The sequence below is a fragment of the Oryctolagus cuniculus genome, chromosome 8 (assembly GCF_051225735.1).
Source record: "Oryctolagus cuniculus isolate XC-2025 breed Fujian yellow rabbit chromosome 8, ASM5122573v1, whole genome shotgun sequence".
Lineage (NCBI taxonomy): Eukaryota > Metazoa > Chordata > Mammalia > Lagomorpha > Leporidae > Oryctolagus > Oryctolagus cuniculus.
Genome location: NC_142874.1, coordinates 75339537 through 75359912, shown reverse-complemented (window position 1 = coordinate 75359912; position 20376 = coordinate 75339537). Strand labels below are relative to the sequence as shown.

Genomic DNA, 20376 nt, shown 5'->3' with positions numbered 1-20376 from the left:
GACACTAAGTAAAACATGACTATGTGGAACAACTGGGCATTTGTGTATTATTTTCTTATAATTTGCATCTTCACTTACAAGCCAAGTAATAGAAATCTATTTAAAGAAGTGTTGATTTCAAAACTGAATCAACACTATCCTTAGTACTGCTATGTATTAGGCAGTTGTACACTCTTTTTTAATGACTCTTTGTTCCTTTTTATTGATCTAGTCCTTGCAATGGCAAAGGCAGTAAGAATAATAGCAAGATGGTATTGACAGCTAGAAAAAGGAGGGACCAGTGTCTTGATGATGCAAAACAGAACTCTTGAAGTGCTCCAATTCTGATAGCAGTACTATGTCATCATTCAAGAGAACACTTTGCAGCCATCATCTTGCTCCTATAATCTCTTGGATGCTGTTTTCATCCTTTCTATTCTAAAGAATTAGGAAAATGAACAAGGCAACTCTGTAGCTTTGTATGTTACTCTACCACATTTTAAAGATACTTCTGGAACAAAGGGAAAATTCATTCACTTGAATTTGTGAATGCTTTACTTTCCAGTAGATTCAGTTTTTTGTACAACACGCTGGAGAAGACCGAGACCCTCTAAGATGACCATGTTCTAACATATAATTGCAATAAAAACTGACAGTGAGAAAATCAGATGGATCAAAAAGCTTCATCTCAAAAGACAGTAAAACTACTTACAAAAATAACTCTTTTTGATGAGGATCTTCCACATCGAATTGATTTTTTCTTATAAGTTCAAAAAATTCTCCTCGCCTCCTTGAAAATAAAGAAAAATACTTGGTGATTATGGAAAGTCCTTAGGTCATTATTCCTTTGGTCTACCAAGACTCAGAATAAAAATTTGGGGAGAAAATAGAGAATCCAATATAAAAATTATGATTATGATTTAAAATCTTTAATGCTTTACTTTTCTCCTATAATTTTAGATAAAACATTAAACCATGTAATTTTTAATTTTAGATCACCAATAACATTTTGATTCTTAAGTGTTTTTTATGTTAAGAAAAATGAAATAGGATGAGCTATAAAATTTTACACTAAGTGATTTAAGATGTTTTAAGTACATGCATAAGATCTAAATATTTTAGTTTAACTTTGCATATCTTCTTTATATATCATGGTATAGGGTAAAAGATGTATAGAGTTTTGAAGTGCTTCTGAAGCAAAGAAAGATCAGGTAAAGTTAAAATAATGTATATTATTCAGTGAATTTAATATAATATATTCAATGAATGTAAAAATATTCACTGGATAGTGAATATTTCCTATATGCTAAACATTGTTAAGCATCTTGAGAAGTTATAAAACGAGAGTTGTTCTTTTCACAGTGTTTAAAATCTAATGGAAGAGACAAGGCTCAAGGAAAGAAAAACTCATATAATAAAATTATATGTGAGTATCAAAATGAAAAATAAATTTCATAAAGGTTTGGAGGAGAGACCCATGTGGCTTGGAAAGACTGGAAAGGCTTTGCAGCTGTAGGTATTTTTCAAATTCTCAGTAATTTGATAGTCTTTATTTGTAATTATGTTGAATAAACTTTTTTTTTCTTTCATTGTAGTTAATCTTTAAAGGTCTTCAAAATCCAATGAAACAGTTACACGCAGTTACTTTGAGATACCCAACACTGGATATCTGTTATTCGATTTTATGGGTTCTATTCATTTGTACTTCTCATAAGAGTGACTAAAAGCATAGATGTGAATTCCTATACACAGGAATAGAGAGCTATGTTACAAGAAAATCCCGAGTGTGATTTCTTATGCCTCATTTCCAGACGTGCATTCTTTGATGATCTCAGTCTTTAAGTTGGAAACTAATGATTGCCTTAAAGCAGGAAAGTATGTTCTAGTTTCTAGAAAGGCAGTTTAATGAGGCAAATGCATAATCACAGATACCACTCCAATGCCTATTCTTATTTTACGATCGATAATTTCAAAGTTTTACATTAATACTCTTTTGCCATAATCAAGTAAAAAGAGGCAAGAGACCTTGTTTGCTTTTTGCTCCTTTTCCTGCTTACCTAGGCTTGTATAATAGGATAAAGGAACTGTGAATTGATCACAAGTTGGGGAAATGAGGGAAAAGAGGGAAAGCAAGTGGGCTATAGAATCTTTAGACAACCTGACTTAGAATGACCCTCAGGTGGCTATTTAAGTCATACATAACTTCAGAGACATAATAGTAGTTTAACATCCAAAATAATTATGTATTCTGTAATTTTATCAGTAAGTAGCCAAAGAGATAGATCTTTTGGCTACTGTGAAGAAACTGCTCCATAATCTGACACAGCTTTGCCAGGACATTTACCCTTGTAATATAAAACTTTCAGGGTATTTCTTAAAACTTACTTAATGTACAGTGCCAGGTCTGTAGCTAAAATAGCTTGCTTGATAATTTTCAGTGCAGTCTTATATTCTTCAATGGAGAGGCCACTGAGAATCTGATTGCCCTTTATAAAAAATAAAAAAGACAGCCATCATTAGTGTCCCTTCAGAAGAAGCTGCTGAGAACATCTGAAAATAAAGTCACAAATCTTAACATGTGCCCAGTATTGTGAGCTCATGAATATGGAGGGCACCTGTGTACTTACAGTAAATACGAGGCAAAGTTTCCCCTGTACATCACCACCCCCACCTCACTGTCACACAAGAGAAAACAGCTGCATGATGTTAAGCTGCCTACATAAGCATTTTTCCCAGCTCTTAGACATTTTAGGCCTTAGTCCAGACCTAAAATATAACAGCTACCTATCCTTTCCCTTAGGTCAGATTGATTGCTGTAATCTGAAAACAAAACTGAAAAATCAATGCTGTATTAATAGTTATTAAGGATGGAGTGATGAAATTTTTGAACAATTGATTATTAAAAAGTCATTGCTCTGTGGCTTTTGTAATAAACCCAGTAACATTTCTGGTGCAAATTTATGTAATTTTCACTTAGTCACTATAGAGAACAGTGTGTATTCCTTAGGAACATGTCAGTACAGATGGGTAAAGGGCCTGAGTAAAGGTTCTGGTGGTATAAAGAAAACAGGAGTGGAAACATCCATAAGGAACATTTGAAAGATAGCTAATCCATGTGTAAATCATTTGAGTGTGTTCACTACATAAGCATTTTTTATTTCTTGCCTGTAATTTAAAGCATAGTGGGTTTCTAATCTTGAGCTAAATAAAACACACAGTTTGGGCACTCAGAATATACTCAAAGCAACATCTGTAAATCGAGTCAGATGTGCTTCCTAAATTCCAGGGCCAAGAAAAAACCCAGAGGCTTAAGAATGACATTGGAGGCAAAGATTTGTTATGAAGACAGGGGAACTGCTTGGTGTGCCAGGCTGGGGCCAAAACACATTGGTTAGAGGGTAACTAGATGCTGAAACTGAGGCATGGATCTAATTAATGACAAAAATCTGTAATTACAACCAAAAACATTATTTTTAAATATGAAATCATTTTAGACCCTTGGCCAAACAGAAGACTGTTTAGAAAATGTTTTTGATACATTTATTTATTACACCATGAAAGTTTTGGTGCTGTATGTTTATCTTTCCTCCCAAAGACAAAGGCTGTGTAATTGTGCTTAAAAGGATGAAATATATATATAGACTTTATAATTTGAGTTGGTCATATATACAGCCAGATTCTTCATATATTATGTTAAGTAAACACATGATACATAATAAATTAATTGTTAGTAACACAGGTAAATATGGCACAAGTATGTTAGATATACTTTTAAAAATAATGTTGAAATTTTCTTTTTCTGGAACTGAATTTGTAATAGCATATTAAAATGTAAGCTTTATCTCAAACACATAGATAGCAGATACCAAGAAATGTACAGGTGTCTCTGCTATGACACAACATACACATTCCAGAAAAGCCTTGGTTTTGAAGACCTACACACTAAAAGTAACAATTTATAGGAAAAACAATGTTCAGACATAGCACTCGAAGAACACAAACCAAACCAAGAATTGGCTTCTCTGAAGGTCACTCAGCCCTGCTCCTGCAGGTCTGGAGGCTGCCTCTGAGGGCATTAAACATGCACAAAGCAATTGAGTAAGAATGCGGATTTGTGGGGACCCTGAGACAATGCAGATGGAACTGGATCACTGAGACAGTAGGGCTATTAATGTGGGCCCTGAAGAAAGAAAAAGGTGCCCGGAGCCCAAGGCTGTCCAAAGCAAGAGAGAGTGAGCCTTGAGTACAAGTGTCACCTTTTTTTTAAAATGAATTTTTAAAAATTTATTTGAGAGGCAGAATATGAGAGAAAGCACGCAAGCAAGTTAGCACTCGATCCCCTGGTTCAATTCCCTAAGACCCACAATGGCTAGGCTGAGGCCAGGAACTGGAACTATAACCCAGGGCTCTCATGACAGTGGCAGGAACCCAATTATGCTGCTTCCCAGCGTCTGCATGAGCAGGAAGCTGGAGTCAGGAGCCAGAGCTGGAAATCAAACCCAAGCACTCTAATGTCGGCAGTGGGAATCTTAACCACTAGGCTAAATGTCAGTTCCCCAAGTGACCATTTTTAATATTCTCAGAAGGGAGAGGATTGTTTGTACAGAAGCCAAGTGGAGGGTTTTTTTTTCTTTCTTTCTTGCTGAAGATCAAAATTCAACTCCCATATTTCTGGCACATCTCATCCCAAAGAACTTGTGCATGAAATGATACAACTTCTAGAGTATACTGACATCATTTTTCTACTGAGCATTCACACATGAACTGACTGAATGAAACAATCACATGATGAAGCAAAACAGTCTGTACTAGACCATATGCAGACTTGATAAGGAAATTGCCAGACAGGCTGCATCTTGGACCTGCACCCCATGTAGTGATTTAGGGATGGGTGACAGTGTTCCCTTCAAGTAGGAGAGAGGCCTTGAAGTTCCTGTGTAGCTTAGTGCATGGATGTGGGGCTAGAGTGGTCTTGTTGCAGATTCATATCTGGAAAACGTAAAGACAAGGTATCAGCTGGCATCTACTGTGAGATATCCCCACAATGAGGGTGCTTTGCAGGGATCATGAAAAGAACTCAGCTTAAACATCCTCCAGGCACAAAGGGTAGGATACTCAAAACCATACCAGTCTGTTAAGAATGTTCTGGCCCCTCTTCTTGCCTGTTTTCCCATTCCATTCTCTAAGTCTGGAGAGGTAGGAAACTACAGGGGCAATTGGGAGTGAGGAAAGAGAAGAAACACAACGTAGGGAACAAGAGAAGCCAACAGTGCATAAGGGGGAAAACCTTACACTTAAAGCTAAGTTCAAACTTTGGACTATTAATTACCCAGAACTGGATATAATGGATCCTGAATTGAGAACTGGAACCTCAAGTAATCAAGAAACCCCAAGTAATTAGAGAGCTTTTGCTTATAAAGCAGTGACCAGGAAAAACACAGGCCACCCTGAATTTTCTTCCAGAGGTCAGGAAAGAATTAGCCCTGCTGGGCAAACTTAGAGATACGGTGATAAAATTGCTTTAAGGTTATACACCTTATAATTTGTTCAACATAATAGTTGCAACTTTCATTTTTTTCTTATTAAAAAGGAAACATATATGCATATAACAGATGTGAATATTAAATAAACAGAAATAGAGTGTTAATTTCACTAGACAAATACAACCATTGTTAACATTCTGGTATATATGCTTTTAATCTTAGTTTTTCTTTAGCACAGGTATGTTTAGCATAGCATATGCTTTCTTACATAGATAAATATATTCATTTAAAATGAGTTATTGGATAACTTTATTCCTTAATAAAAGTTTGTTAGTGATGAGAAGCTTTCACAGAAAGAGGAAAATGCATTGCCTTTTGTGAAAGCAAACCCTAAAAACTATATAGACCACCTAATTTGCTTAGAAAAAATGACAATTAACTGAGAGTCACAAAGTACCAGCTGTGTTGCTAAGTTGGAATAGCCAAATAGAGTTGAATAGCCAAATTTCCCTTATCAGGCAACATTTAGATAGTTTTGGTTGCCACAGAGAAAGAGGTTGTGAGGATCTCAAATGTTTTGGCTTTGCCTTCCTTACCCAAAAAGGAATAAAGTATGTTCAAGAATTTATGATGCTGGGAATATGTCCAAAACCTAAAAATAAAACTGAATTTATAAAGCTCTCTTTTAAAAATTCCACAACAATAAATTAGGTACTTACTGGACTATTAAGAATCATCAGGCACTGGTCAAAATGATGGTGTTCCATGATTGAATGGCAGTAGAGTTGAGCAAGTGGGTGTTCACTTCTAAGAAAGGGAAAAAAAAATCAGCTTCCCCAATAGGTCTGTTTATCCATTTCTTATTATTATTTGTTAACTAAAAAAGAGGCTACTTGACAAAATTGATCAACCTAATAATTTTCTCTCCTTTTGTTGAGAAAAGAGTCATCTGAAAAATAAATGCAAAATGTCAAATTGTTTTCAAATACCAATGTAACTGATGCTGTTGAACAACTTCATTGGTTTTAATATCGATAAAAATGTGATGTAAGGAATAAGAACAAAGGACTAATTTCTGTTTAAACATGAAAAAAATTTTCCACAATGATTGTATCAACAATACTTTTCAACTTCATAACTGCAGTTGATTTAAAATGTGAAATTTGCATGCTGCTTTCTCCTATGAAATGCAGCTCAGGGTCAAGGTCAGCTTATCCATGTAGGCTTATATTGAAAAAAAGGCCTGGGATGGAACTAACTGTGGTGTGAGTGATGACAAGTGAGGGAAATGAAGACAATCAGTGCTCAGGCACTCTTGGGAGGAGAAGGGAAGGGATCAACTGAATCAGAAGATCCTCCTGTGTGGGTTTCAGGTTATTTGAATGCAGGATATCCTGCTAACTATGTAAACTGAACCTTTGGAGGGAGCAGACACACTCTGGCGGAGTGAAGAGATAGGAAATGATATTACACCCAGTTTTCATCATATGTATGGGACAGTCACAAATCAAATGCTAACATGACACGCACAGTCCCCCACTTCATATTTCTCATGACCCTTCACATGTGAGTATCAAGCATGGGTTTTTACTATTTCTTCTATAAAAGAAAAAGCTTGTGAAAATCTCGGTTCCTAAAATTTATGTGAACATGGTTTATGAATTATGAACCAAAATTGATCTGTTATTTTTATACTACTATCTAAATCACTATTTAACTTTGCATTTAATTTTTTAGGAATAGAGAAACTACTCAAGATTGAAGAACTTTAATGTAGGAAAAAATGGGTAGAGTGAAAGGGACTTGAGGGAAAACCAAATAGTAAGGTGAAAAATAAAGATGAGAGAATGGGTAGTTTCATCTATTCCTATTGTTTAAACTATCACCTATACTGCTGACTCATTGTCATTATTATTGTAACTTTTCTTGAATTAACTCTTTCTTGCCTGATTTATTTTCCCCTTCCATATTTATTGAGTTGTGCTATGAGGCAGGTATAGGCCTCATCACTGGAAAGCAGGAAGACAGTGAATGCAGTACCATGAGCATATTTACAAAAAAGGATGAATTTGGTAGAAACAGGACTGGGGAGGTAAGGAGACTTCTGTAAAAGAGAGAGCCTAGATTAGAGTACAAGCAACCCAAAGGAAAAGAAGAGGTGAGTGGGTGGGGAAGGAGGGTTGATGGGAGGGAGCAGGGTGGGTAAGGAGAGAGAAAAGAGAGATGTCTGAGAGTTAGATTAGCTAGGAGCTGTAATGCATCCTGATTGGGAATGAGATGAGGGTTTTAGGAGATGAAGGGGAAAGGGTGAATGCTAGGCTTCTGCCTTACGTAGCATAAGGATGAGGATCTCATTAACTGATAGGAAAAACGAGATAAAATGCTTAGAGATGGAGGCTAATGGGGAAAGATGATCAGCTGAGTGCTGCACGTGTTCATTTTAAGGTATCTGAGATCGGTCCTAATGCACAAAAAGATTTCAACCCAGTTCTGGACTGGAAGTACACATTTGGAATGCATTCACCTGTAGATGGTCATCTCAGCCATAGAGTGGGTGAGATGATCCAGGGAGATGGCCTAGAACATGAAGAAAGAGGTCTAGGATAAATAGAACCAATAATTGCTCTGTTTTTGAATCTGCCTTGCATTCTGTATTCTGTATTTTGCCAAAACTTCATCACTCAGTCTAGATTATGTTTAAAGTTAATAGAACAATTGCCATATCCTCATTCCCTTCACTTAAAATGAAAAAAAAGCTTCTAAAGTATGTTATTTTCACTTATATAAGAAATTCAAGGACATATGATATTCCTTTAATAACTTTTTTTGTACCAGGTGATAGATATTTCATATGTTTATTGCCCTATTAGCTGATAAACCTCTTGAATTTAGTGATAACTGTTTTCTCTAGTGGTACTAATTGCCATGGACTGAGAGCCTATAACATGTCAAGGCACTATGCTATGCCATTCATATATATTTTATTATATATATTATATAGATTTATATAGATTTATTTTATTTATTTGAAAGGCAGAGTTACAGACAGAGGTAGAGACAGACAGAGGTCTTCCAACTGCTGTTTCACTCCCCAAATGGCCACAACAACCAGGGCTGGGCCAGGCTGAAGCCAGGAGCCAAGAGCTTCTGGGTCTCTCACGTGGGTGCAGTAGCCCGAGCATTTGGGCCATCCTCCACTATTTTCCCATGTGCTTTAGCAGGGAGCTGGATCAGAAGTGGAGCAGCTGGTACTTGAACCAGCTTCCATATGGGATGTGGGTGCTACAGGCCAGAGCTTTAACCCACTGTGGCACAGTGCTGGCCCCTATGTCGCTCATATTTAATGCTGACAATAACCCCTATAGGGCACTTCTATTCATAACTTCAAAATTCTCACTCCCAGCTCTTCAGTTATTGATGTAGAGTCTGGTTCTATGGATACTTTATCAGACTTAATGCAAGCACCAATTAGAAGATGCATTGCTCTGGCACACCCTGTGTACCTCTCATTTCTGCCCTGAAGCTATCTGACCCTAAAGTTGGTGCCCACTGGAACTCTTTCTGCATTCACATTTGTTCAGCCTGGAAGGACTCAAGGCCTGTGTGGCTACCTATGATTAATGGGGTACGGAGGTATATAGAAACTAGCTTTTGCTTTGTAGGCTAAATCCTAGGTCTCATTTCATAAAATACTTCAAAAGCACCTGGCAGGACTGAGCACCAGTCACCTGTCTGTGTAGACACTGGGATAACTCATCCTTTTACTGGCTTCCCCTTCTCCCTTGTTTCACTCCTAGTCCTGCATCTCCTGCTCCTTAGGGTCATATTCACTAACAGGCTAAATGCACACCAGCTTTTACTGAGGCTAGCCTTCAGGGTAATGCAGGCTGAAATTTCTCTGAAACTGGAATTTTTGCATTTGTTTTTAGAAAACCAAAGGTTCAGAGAGATTGCCTAACTTGCTCAAGGTTGGTGTCAATGGTGGAGTTGGGATTCCACATGGCACTACAGTGTCTCAGGACACCGCAGTACTTTGCACACAGGCTCCACTCCCTGACCTAGTTAGGAGCTGGACAGAGAAGTGCAATTAGGTGGCTATAACACGAACAAGTTAAAACTTCAAATGCACATTGCATTTTCAGATAGTGCAGAAAGTACTGTTTCACAGTAGAGAAAATTCTTGGCTTGTGACACAGATGAATGTAAACTGTGTTTGTCTTTACTTATAAGCACATTCTAAAAATACAGTTTATGAATCAATAAAAGGGTGACAAATGCCCCCAATTTCCTGTTTACAAAAATATTCATAGAAACCAAAGTATTCTACATCCTTTTGCTTTTCATTTTTTCCCAAACATAAGATTATGTTGCCTCTTAATTTGAGGTTGCATCAGAAGGATTTATTCAAACCACTACTGCTGCAAAATTTTATTCTCATACTGATCTCACTGCACATTAGTGAACTGGCATACCCTCCCTGCATTTTCCTCTGTCCAGCACAGTTGTTGATCCATCTCTGAGAGTGGGTATTAGGATACCCAGGCAGAAAGCAGTCCAGAAACAGCCTTAGAAATCAATAAAAAAATGAAAGCCCTATGAGAAAAACAATCTGTCCACCTTGGTCCTCAACTGTTCACAAATACTAAAATTGTCCTCATTCTGTTTATCATCCACATATAATAGTCTAGGCTTAAATCTGTACACTTTTACCCATGTCAACTCCATTTAGGTCTACTCTGCATCATTATTTCTCTCCAAATGTTCACTACTGTTTTCTTATGCTTTCCGTTTTTTGTAATCATATTCTATGATACAAATATTCAAGTTGGTGACTCATTCGATATTTTGACTACACAGATCTTTGACCTCATTGACACTACTGACTGTTTTAACATTAAAAATCGACATTGGCCTATCCCTTTGTTCCACAGCTAGTATGGGTACTGAGCATATTTTCTTTGCTACTGCCTTTATCCACCAAACAATAAAGCAAGATCTTGAATTCTTATCTGTCATTAATAGCATTCCTTGTGAAAACAGCTAAAACCTATAGAGCTTTTAATATGTTCCAGGTACCATTCCAAGCACTTTATAATTATTTATATTCCCTTAATTCTTATAAAAACTCTATGAGATAGCTAATATCATTATCCTATTAAACAGAGCTAAACAGAAAAAGAGGTTAAATGCCTTGCCCAAGGTCACACAGTGAGAGGAGGTATCAGGATTTGAACTGGCACCTGATTTGATTTGGCCTTAACCACCATAACTACCATAGCCACTACATAGTGGTAAAAGGACTAACTAAATTAATACATAAAGTGTTAAAAAGAGTTCCAAGTGCCATGTAATAAAGATAATATTAAGCGTTAGCTTATTATAACTATTAGCATCATTATTTGACATTAGGACTAAATGAATTTGTACTTTATTCATATTTAGATTTCCAGTTTCCCAAGACTTCCAAAGTCCCAGGGATTATCTCATTCCTGGATAAAATGGACTTTATCCACTTTGAACTTCACAGGTGATTTGTGCCAACTCGAGTACCCTTTTAAATCTCTCAGATCCTGCTGGCCCTCTCTTAGCACTGTGCCAGTCCATGACTCCAGTTCATTCCTGTTCCTCTATTATGGGACAGAGAAGACTGTGAGACAGTATGAGTTTTCCTAGTTCTGATTGTTGTGGCTACCAGGACTTTTTTTTATTATTGTACCTCTAATCTCAAAAAAACAAAAACAAACAAACAAAAAAACACCCCATGGGGCTGGCATCGTGGCTCACTTGGTTCATCCTCCACCTGTGGTGCCAGCATCCCATATGGGCACCGGGTTCTAGTCCCGGTTGCTCCTCTTCCACTCTAGCTCTCTGCTGTGGCCCAGGAGGGCAGTGGAGGATGGCCCAAGTGCTTGGGCCCTGCACCCGCATGGAGACCGGAGGAAGCACCCTGTTCCTGGCTTCGGGTCGGCGTAGCTCCAGCCGTAGCGGCCATTCGGGGAGTGAATCAATGGAAGGAAGACCTTTCTCTCTGTCTCTTTCTCACTGTCTAACTCTATCTGTCAAGTAAAAAACAAAACAAAACAAAACATTAATTTGATCATTCTTACTTCTTCTACCATCCTTTTTATTACTTACTAGTTTCTCCTCATTGCCAAAACTCTTTAAGCCTCCCTCCTTCACAATAAACACACACACACACACACACACACAAACTTCCTGTTTTGTTTTAATGAGTAGCACCATCACTGTTCCAAATTCCTGGATCAGAAGTAATAATATTTCCCCTTCCTTCCTGCATAAGTAGATGTTCAATAATGAACCAAAAATTTTTTTTCTCTTATTCTCTTCCTCTCTCTAGTCAATACTCATATCTTATTTTCAGTTTACATCTGCTGTAACATGGCTTTTATTATACTATACACTGTAATGGCTCCTTGTTTTTCACCATATAAAATCTAAAATTGTGGCATTAGTTTTTGTAATCCTAACTTAAAAGGGTCTTATAACTTCTACTTGTTCATCTCTTACTTTTCATTCCTAGTCATTGTGAGCCTTGAGACCCTAGCCAGGCTAGCCATCAACACAGTTCCATGAAAACTCTCACCTCATGCCATTTCTGGAATATTGTTATCCTGTCTCTTCTCCAAATACAATCCAGATTAAGTCCCACTTCCTCTACTGACAAAGAAGATGGACAAAAAAGTCTTGACCTATGACCTCTGTCGTGCACTTACAGTCTATGTTGTTAAACAACTCAGGACTCAATAAATACTTCCCTGCAGTGACCACTGTTATTCCATGCGATTATGACAATTCCTTTATATAGGAGTGGGATCTTGGGACCTAGTAACTGCTCATTATCCATCTAACTAAATAAGTGGGCCCACAACAGTATATATTAGATATTAGCCTAATGTGGGAAATTTCTCTATTTAACCCACATGTTACAACTCTTCTAGTGGATATCTGTACTTTGGACATTTTGTTCCTATTACTGCCTATTTAAAAAATAATAATTCAATATCTACCTGAAGTCACTCTCCTTTATCTACTGATGTGGGAGAGGTTAAACATGGGCAGTGAACTCTTTTTTTTTTTTTTTTTTTTTTTTTTTATTAAACAGATAGAGTTACAGACAGTGAGAGAGAGAGACAGAGAGAAAGGTCTTCCTTCTTTTGGTTCACTCCCCAAATGGCCGCCATGGCCGGCGCTGCGCTGATCCAAAGCCAGTAGCCAGGTGCCTCCTCCTGGTCTCCCATGCAGGTGCAGGGGCCCAAGCACTTAGGCCATCCTCCACTTCCCTCCCGGGCCACAGCAGAGAGCTGGAGTGGAAGAGGAGCAACCGGGCCTAGAACCCGGTGCCCATATGGGATGCTGGTGCTGCAGGCGGAGGATTAGCCATGTGAGCCACGGCACCAGCCCCATGGGCAGTGAACTCTTAAGTAGTTCACTGGGCTACATGTAGTACTCCCCAATAAATGAAATTTTTTTAAAAAATTTTATTTATTTATTTATTTTTGACAGGCAGATTTAGACAGTGAGAGAGAGTCTTCCTTTTCCATTGGTTCACCCCCCAAATGGCCGCTGTGGCCGGCGCCGATCCGAAGCCAGGAGCCAGGAGCTTCTCCTGGTCTCCCATGTGGGTGCAGGGCCCAAGCACTTGGGCCATCCTCCACTGCACTCCCGGGCCATAGCAGAGAGCTGGACTGGAGGAGGAGCAACCGGGACAGAATCCGGCGCCCCGACTGGGACTAGAATCTGGTGTGCCGGCGCCATAGGCGGAGGATTAGCCTAGTGAGCTGCGGCGCCTGCCCTAAATGAAATCTTATTGAAGAATTAAATAATGAATCAAGAGACAGTTCCCAATTCAGGGAATATCTTAACCTCAAAGTAAACTTCTAAAAAGATGTTCAAAAATGAATGAAGAGAATTTTAGTTTTTAACTTTGTTACTCCATGGCACTTTTTCTTTTTTTGAAGTATTGCTCTTATTTCTGTATCACTTTTTATTGTTTTGGTTTTCTTTACATATTGGTTTGATAGATTCAGATCCAGACACTGTATATCTTTTTTAAATGAGTTCTTTATATGGAAATTTTTATAGTACTCATATTCTCCCAAAAGTTCCCTGGTTTAAAACATCCTACTTTGAGTATCACTCAGTTACCAGCAAGGAAAGAAAAAAAGAGAAATATTCCTGGAAAATTCTTGGTTTCTCTTACTCAAACCGCAAGGATGTAGGAAGAAATAAAAATCTTTGAAACTGCTTTAACTTAAAAAAAGGTATTATTACTTGATGGAAGTCTGCTTTGTGGTGTGTGTGAAAGCAAGATTCTGCAGTCTATGACTTTTTCCCAGGATGTTTATTTTTTTTTTTATTGAAGAGATGATGACTTTTTTCCGGATAATTATTTTAAATAAACAAAATGGAAAAAACAGTGTGTTGTCTTCAGTCTATAGGAGGGCAATGCAGCATCTTAGTGCAATGCACACACTGGTAGTCCATGCAGTAATCATGCCATTCAGTTCTGAAGTAGGGAGGGAACACAGCCAAAGCTGACTCTGACTTCTGGTCATGCTGATCATAAAGGCTATACTATGTGGCCTGACTCTGTGCTCTTACTCTTCTCATGCTGGTGCCCCTTTCATGATTACTCTCAGTGTTTACGGAGGATCAAAATCACATAACAAAGTACAGGGGACAAAGGACATGTTACCCAGTCAGTTTTCCAAAACAGTGGATTTTCAAGAGGAAACAGCTAGACCATGCACTCAAGCAAGAGCTTGCTATCTTTTCCCATCGAAGGTCAGCAGAGGACATGTTACTACATCACTACAATTCTTTTTACATGAAGTTTTCCATTTGTTTAGATAAAGGGAATGTGATTAGAGAGCTTTCTGGAATTCCCTCCAGATATCAGACAACTGGAATTTCCTTAAGAGATCTCTCCATTAGTTAAAACACTTGCATACTTAAAAAATATGTTCATTAGTAAGATATTTTGCCATTAAAATGTAGACTTTTCAAATATTTGCAAGAAAATACAAATACCACAGTAACTCAACAATTTGATGAAAAGTTTTGTCACCTTTAACATCTTGGTTGTCATTGCAAATGTCATGTAATTATGGCCTTTGAAGGAGTCTGAAACTCTTTCCAAAGGATTTGTATCTTACTCTTTTTTTTTAATGAATTTTTTTAAATTTGAAAGGCAGAGTGAGAGAGGAGGAGGAAAAGGAGGAAGAGGAGGAGGAGAGGGAGAGAGAGAGAGAAAGGGGGAGGAGAAGATGAGAGGCGAGAAGAGATCTTCCATCTCTGGTTCACCCCTCAAATGGTCCCAACAGCTGGGGCTGGGCCAGGCCAAAGCCAAGAGCCAGGAGTTTCACGTAGGTGCTGGGACCCACAGACTTGGGCCAATCTCTACTGCTTTTCCAGGTGCATTAGCAGGTAGCTGGATTGGAAGTGGAGCAACCAGGACTGGAACTGGTGCCATATGGGATACTGGCACTGCAGGAAGTGGCTTAACCTGCTGTGCCACAGTGCCAGCCCTGGTATTTTACTCTTAAAATCAGTCAAGGAGCAGATTTCTGGTGATTATGATACAACTATCTCAAGCACCTACTGTGAAGATTTAACATTTATGTTAATATATGCACTGGGGATGCTACTTGGTATTGTGTGCGATCTCTTAAAACTTACACCAACCCCAGGAAGTGGGAGTACTGGTGCTTCCATTGCCCAGGGCCATACAGGGACTGTGCAGAGCTAGGATTTGAATCCAAATCTGACTGCTGAGCTCAAGTTCTCCAACACTGGGCTATAGTACTTCCAGCAAGACCCAAAGCTGCCTTCTACTGAACACTTCCTAAGTACACAAGGGCTGAGCTAAGACCTTTTCAAATATTATCTTTTCTATTCTTGGGTGAAATTCTACCTTTACTGAACGAGTATTAATACTTTTCCAAAGAAGCTATTAAGCTGGGTACACATAAACTAAATCAAATGTCATGGTAATTATTTAATGAAATAAGAATCTCAACATAAATATTTTTTCAATTTCGGGGCTGAAACATTACCAAGAGAAGATTGGGCTTACATTATTTTTCCCACTTCCCTTGAATGTAACCAGAGTATATTAACAGGACCTTGACCAATTGAAATTTTGTACCATAAGATTTTGCTGGGGCTCTAACTTTACAAAAGTACAGTTCTATAATTTCAATGGAACTTTTCCTTATTTTGCTGGGGAAAGTCTTACCTCTGTATGTAAGAGTTATTCACACCGCGGTGATCCAAATCATGGCTTAGTGCAGCAATCAGCAATGCAAGTATCTCCAGGTCAGTGAGCTTATTCTGCATGACCAAAGGCATGGAGGAGAGAAAGGGAGAGACCTTACTCAGTGAAGGGTGATGTGCTACATCTTTTCTGTGACCTGCTTTTTCCCTCAGCACTTTACATACACACTTCTTTAGAGTCACAAAGGACTCATCCTAGAATCCTGCTCTCCAAGGAAATGGCTGTATTTTGTCATTTAAGATGAGGTTACTACAAATATCCCTTATCAACAGAAAGAGCTGAGCACCTCAAAAAAGTAATCTGCCTACAGTAAATACCAATAATTGTTAATTTTATATCTGTGGAATTATAATAACCTTTGTTATTTTATAAGATTTTTTTATTTTTATTTATTTATTTTTTTTTTAATTTTTTGACAGGCAGAGTGGACAGTGAGAGAGAGAGACAGAGAGAAAGGTCTTCCTTTGCCGTTGGTTCACCCTCCAATGGCCGCCACAACCAGCGCGCTGTGGCCGGCGCACCGCGCTGATCCGATGGCAGGAGCCAGGTACTTATCCTGGTCTCCCATGGGGTGCAGGGCCCAAGCACTTGGGCCATCCTCCACTGCACTCCCAGGCCATAGCAGAGAGCTGGCCTGGAAGAGGGGCAACTGGGACAGAATCTGGCACCCCGACCGGGACTAGAACCCGGTGTGCCGGCGCCGCAAGGTGGAGGATTAGCCTAGTGAGCCACGGCACCGGCCTATTTTATAAGATTTTTTTTTAATTATTTATTGGAAAGGCAGAGTTACAGAGAGGTAGAGACAGACACAGATAGAAGTCTTCCATCCACTGGTTCACTCCTCAAATGGCCGCAACAGCCAGAGCTGGGCCGATCCAAAGTCAACAGCCAGGAGCTTCCTCCAGGTCTCCCATGTGGGACCAGAGGCCCAAGGACTTAGGCCATCTTCTAGTGCTTTCCCAGGCCATAACAGAGTTGGATAGGAAGTGGAACAGCCGGGACTCGAACTGGCACCCATATGGGATGCTGGCACTGCAGGCGGCAGCTTTACCTGCTACACCACAGCACTGGCCCACATAGTAAACTTTAAAGCCTGGGTTTCTTTTAGACCCCTGCAGGTTCTGCTTTACTATCAGTTGCTTGGTCCTCAAGGGATGTGGGTGATGTGAATATTAAGTGAGAGGACAGAAAACAGATGATTAGGAATGCAAAGTTGGTTTTAAAAAGTTGCATAATATATTCCCAATTCAAATATGTTTTAATTTTGAGTATCTGCCATTTGTATTATCTACACTACTGTTCTTGTTAGTTAAAAAAAAAAAAGGATAAAATCATCCTCATCTCTTTTCTGTAGGAACTGTATAAACACTCTACATAGGTTTTATAACATATTAAGGAATCATTATTTTCTTATTTCTCACAAAAAACAAGGATAGTTTTCAATGGTAATAATCTTTATGACATTTCCATATCGCAACACAGGTTATCCTATTTCTTATAAATGTTTGCTATGGAAGGAAAACAATATCATATGACTTCTTGGTAACAGTGACCTCTTTCAGATCTATTGAGTCAAAATGTCAACCTATGACAGTATAGAGAGAGAATACCATTTTTAGATTACTTTTTTAAAATGAGCAGGGGAGTTCTGAATTAAAAAATGTTACGGCTGGTGCCGCGGCTCAATAGGCTAATGCTCCACCTGGGGCGCTGGCACACTGGGTTCTAGTCCCGATCGGGGCGCCAGATTCTGTGCTGGTTGCTCCTCTTCCAGTTCAGCTCTTTGCTGTGGCCTGGGAGTGCAGTGGAGGATGGCCCAAGTGCTTGGGCCCTGCACCCCATGGGAGACCAGGAGGAAGCACCTGGCTCCTGGCTCCTGGCTTCGGATAGGCGCAGCGCACTGGCTGTAGCGGCCATTTTCGGGGGTGAACCAACGTAAAGGAGGACCTTTCTCTCTGTCTCTCTCTCTCTCTTACTGTCTAAATCTGCCTGTCAAAAAACAAACAAACAAAAAAAAAAACAAAAACAAAAAAAAAACCACAGTTACATGATGGATGCCTGGAATCACTTACCTAGAATAACTAGACGATTCTCACTGAAGTTAGAATCTAATGACAGAGATATGGATAAAATTTGGCTTGGAAAGGTTGGAAAGGAATGAATTACTTAAATGTTTTCTGTATTGATCTTCCTTTGAAACAGACTCTGGTCAATGTACATGAAACCAAACCTTAACACAAATGAGGACTTGTAAAATTAGGTGAGTGCTCCAGAGAAGGTAAAATAGAGAATCCTGGAGTTACCTATGAAGCCAAATGCAGAACTTGGGTAGCTTTTGAAGAATTCTACTATGGAGCAGGTTTAGTGTGAACATGAGAAATATAATACTTTTTTTATTCTTAATGCTGTACTATTTTCCTCTGTAGAAAAATTTATTTTCCCAGACTATTTATAGTGAAAATGTCCCAAAGATTCCATGATGTATTTCAAATATTTTAAATATATATTATGTATGAAAGAAAATTGGTAACTAAGTATGTTGCCATGAGTCCTCCTTAATTAATGAAATAGAATTTTTTTGTAAGTGGAAGTAAATATTTTCAATTACTAGTACACAATAAAAAATTATGCTGTATATCTTACTATGAAGTGACAAAATGTCTCAAATATATGAATGACTCTTAAAAATACCTGAATTTTGCCTGATTTTAAAGCAGCAAACATGCACTGAGCTGTATTAAAGGCATGTCTCCAATTATGGTAGGCAACATTCTTCCGATAATTCTTCTTAACACTTAAAATCCATCTGCACAGAACCTTCAGGAAATAAAGCATACACTGTAACAACAATTGCTTACAGTTATCACACATTTACTATATTCTAGGCACTTTACATACCATTCACTGTTAATCTCTACAGTGGTAGAGAGCAGCACTACTATTTTGACCATTTCGCAGCTGAGAAATCTGACGGTCAGAGGTAACTTGCTGAAGGTCATGCACTAGCAAGAGGCCAACATTCAAACGTGAGCAGTTTGACTCCAAAGTCTACAGTGTTAACCACCACATTAACTAAAATGCAAGACATCTCTGAGAGGTCTATCTGGCATGGGTAGGGTAGGGCACTAACTAGATCTTTAAAGGATAAGACATCCTGTGTCATCAATTAAGACAGTCTAAAGAGTTACATCTGTATGGCTTCACTTTTAGAGAGCCAAAAAATCAGCCACTCTCAAGTTCTTTCCACATTTCTGCGTTGTGTATCTGCAAAGGTATTTAGTGCAAAGCTCTGAGGAAGTGGGCTGGGAATAAAGTATATATCAAACATCAAGGACAAATTAGAGCTATAAGTGCCACTATTATCATTAAATCATTGTCCTTTAAACTATGCTTAAATATTCAGGCAGAGGTACTTCTTGGTTTTCAAGATGTAATATATATATATATGCAAAATAAAGCTCTGGGGTCCACATGAAAAAAAAAAAAAAGTAATTTCAAAGATGGGAAAAAGGATAGACTGTTTAGCAAGTATCCCAAGTTGTGTTTAATTCAACTTCTAAGTGGTGTATTACATAAAATCCCCAGGGATTCATGGGCCCTAAACATGGCTATTCTGTGTTTGTGCTAGCATCAGAATCTGCCTCTCTTCAAATCTGGATGATTTAATATTCTTTGGGGATTTGCAAAAATAAATATGTGCTTCTCTCTTGCATATATCACTGGGGATGCTTCAAACACAAAGAGCACTGCCCTAGGGAATGGAAAAAGAATGTTGCTTTGACAATATTCAACACAATATGATCGGCTACAGAAGTAGGCCCAGACAAGGTTTCTTCATTGTTGTTGGAAACTGCTTATAGAGGATTTGGTAGAAAATGAATGCTTTCATATTCTCACATTTCTCTTCAGATCTTTTTGCTTCTGTTTTATGGCTCAGTTCACAGGGAATTCTGATAACAAAGAACCCAATGTCTCCAAACTCTTTCACCCTGAGTTGCTGTATATCAAGCAGAGGATTTGTATGCGCCGATGGCTGACATGTGTTCACCCTAAGTACACTGCAGCTTCTTTCATTATGATCTTTTCTGAATAAAGCCCATCAAGAAGATGGTGGATTAATCCTACTAGAAGAATTTTTAAGAGCATTAAGTTTCTTTGATATGTTTAGGAACTATAAAATGACATGATATAGAAAATTGCTTGCAATTAATTAAAGTAGCAAGAAAATAAGCAGTAAAAAACAAAGAACTTTTGGATATATCTTTTTACTAATCAAAAATTTACAGATATAAATAAATATTTATATATGCCACATAATGTGAAACAATGACCAAAATGACTCAATGGGACATAATTCCTGATGTACTACTCTATTAGATTTTATTAAGATAGACCTAATAGAATTGGATAACCCAATGGATAGAGTAGTTAGCTAATACCTAGATTTAAGCTCAGTTTTAAGATTCTGTTATCAAGATGTTCTGAACAGCATACAGGAAATTTTGGATATGCTTTAAGCATTCAAATTTGTAACAGTATTTTGTATATAACTAGTTCTAGTTATTTGTAGTTTGGATGGCTCTAGAGAATGTTTTCAACACACGCCAACAATTTGGA

General features: G+C 38.3%; 1 protein-coding gene across 7 annotated transcripts in view; it reads right to left on the bottom strand.

Annotated features, from left to right (window-relative positions):
* PDE5A (phosphodiesterase 5A) overlaps positions 1-20376 on the bottom strand; it is a 159266-nt gene that overhangs the window by 28552 nt on the left and 110338 nt on the right. For all 7 annotated transcript variants that reach the window (XM_002717227.6, XM_008267901.5, XM_008267898.5 and 4 more), the window contains exons 13-17: positions 18451-18576; positions 15721-15815; positions 6182-6269; positions 2365-2465; positions 692-769 (exon numbers count right to left, since the gene is read on the bottom strand). In XM_002717227.6, the coding sequence (XP_002717273.1) occupies positions 692-769; positions 2365-2465; positions 6182-6269; positions 15721-15815; positions 18451-18576 (488 nt within the window). The remainder of the gene's footprint in view (positions 1-691; positions 770-2364; positions 2466-6181; positions 6270-15720; positions 15816-18450; positions 18577-20376) is intronic.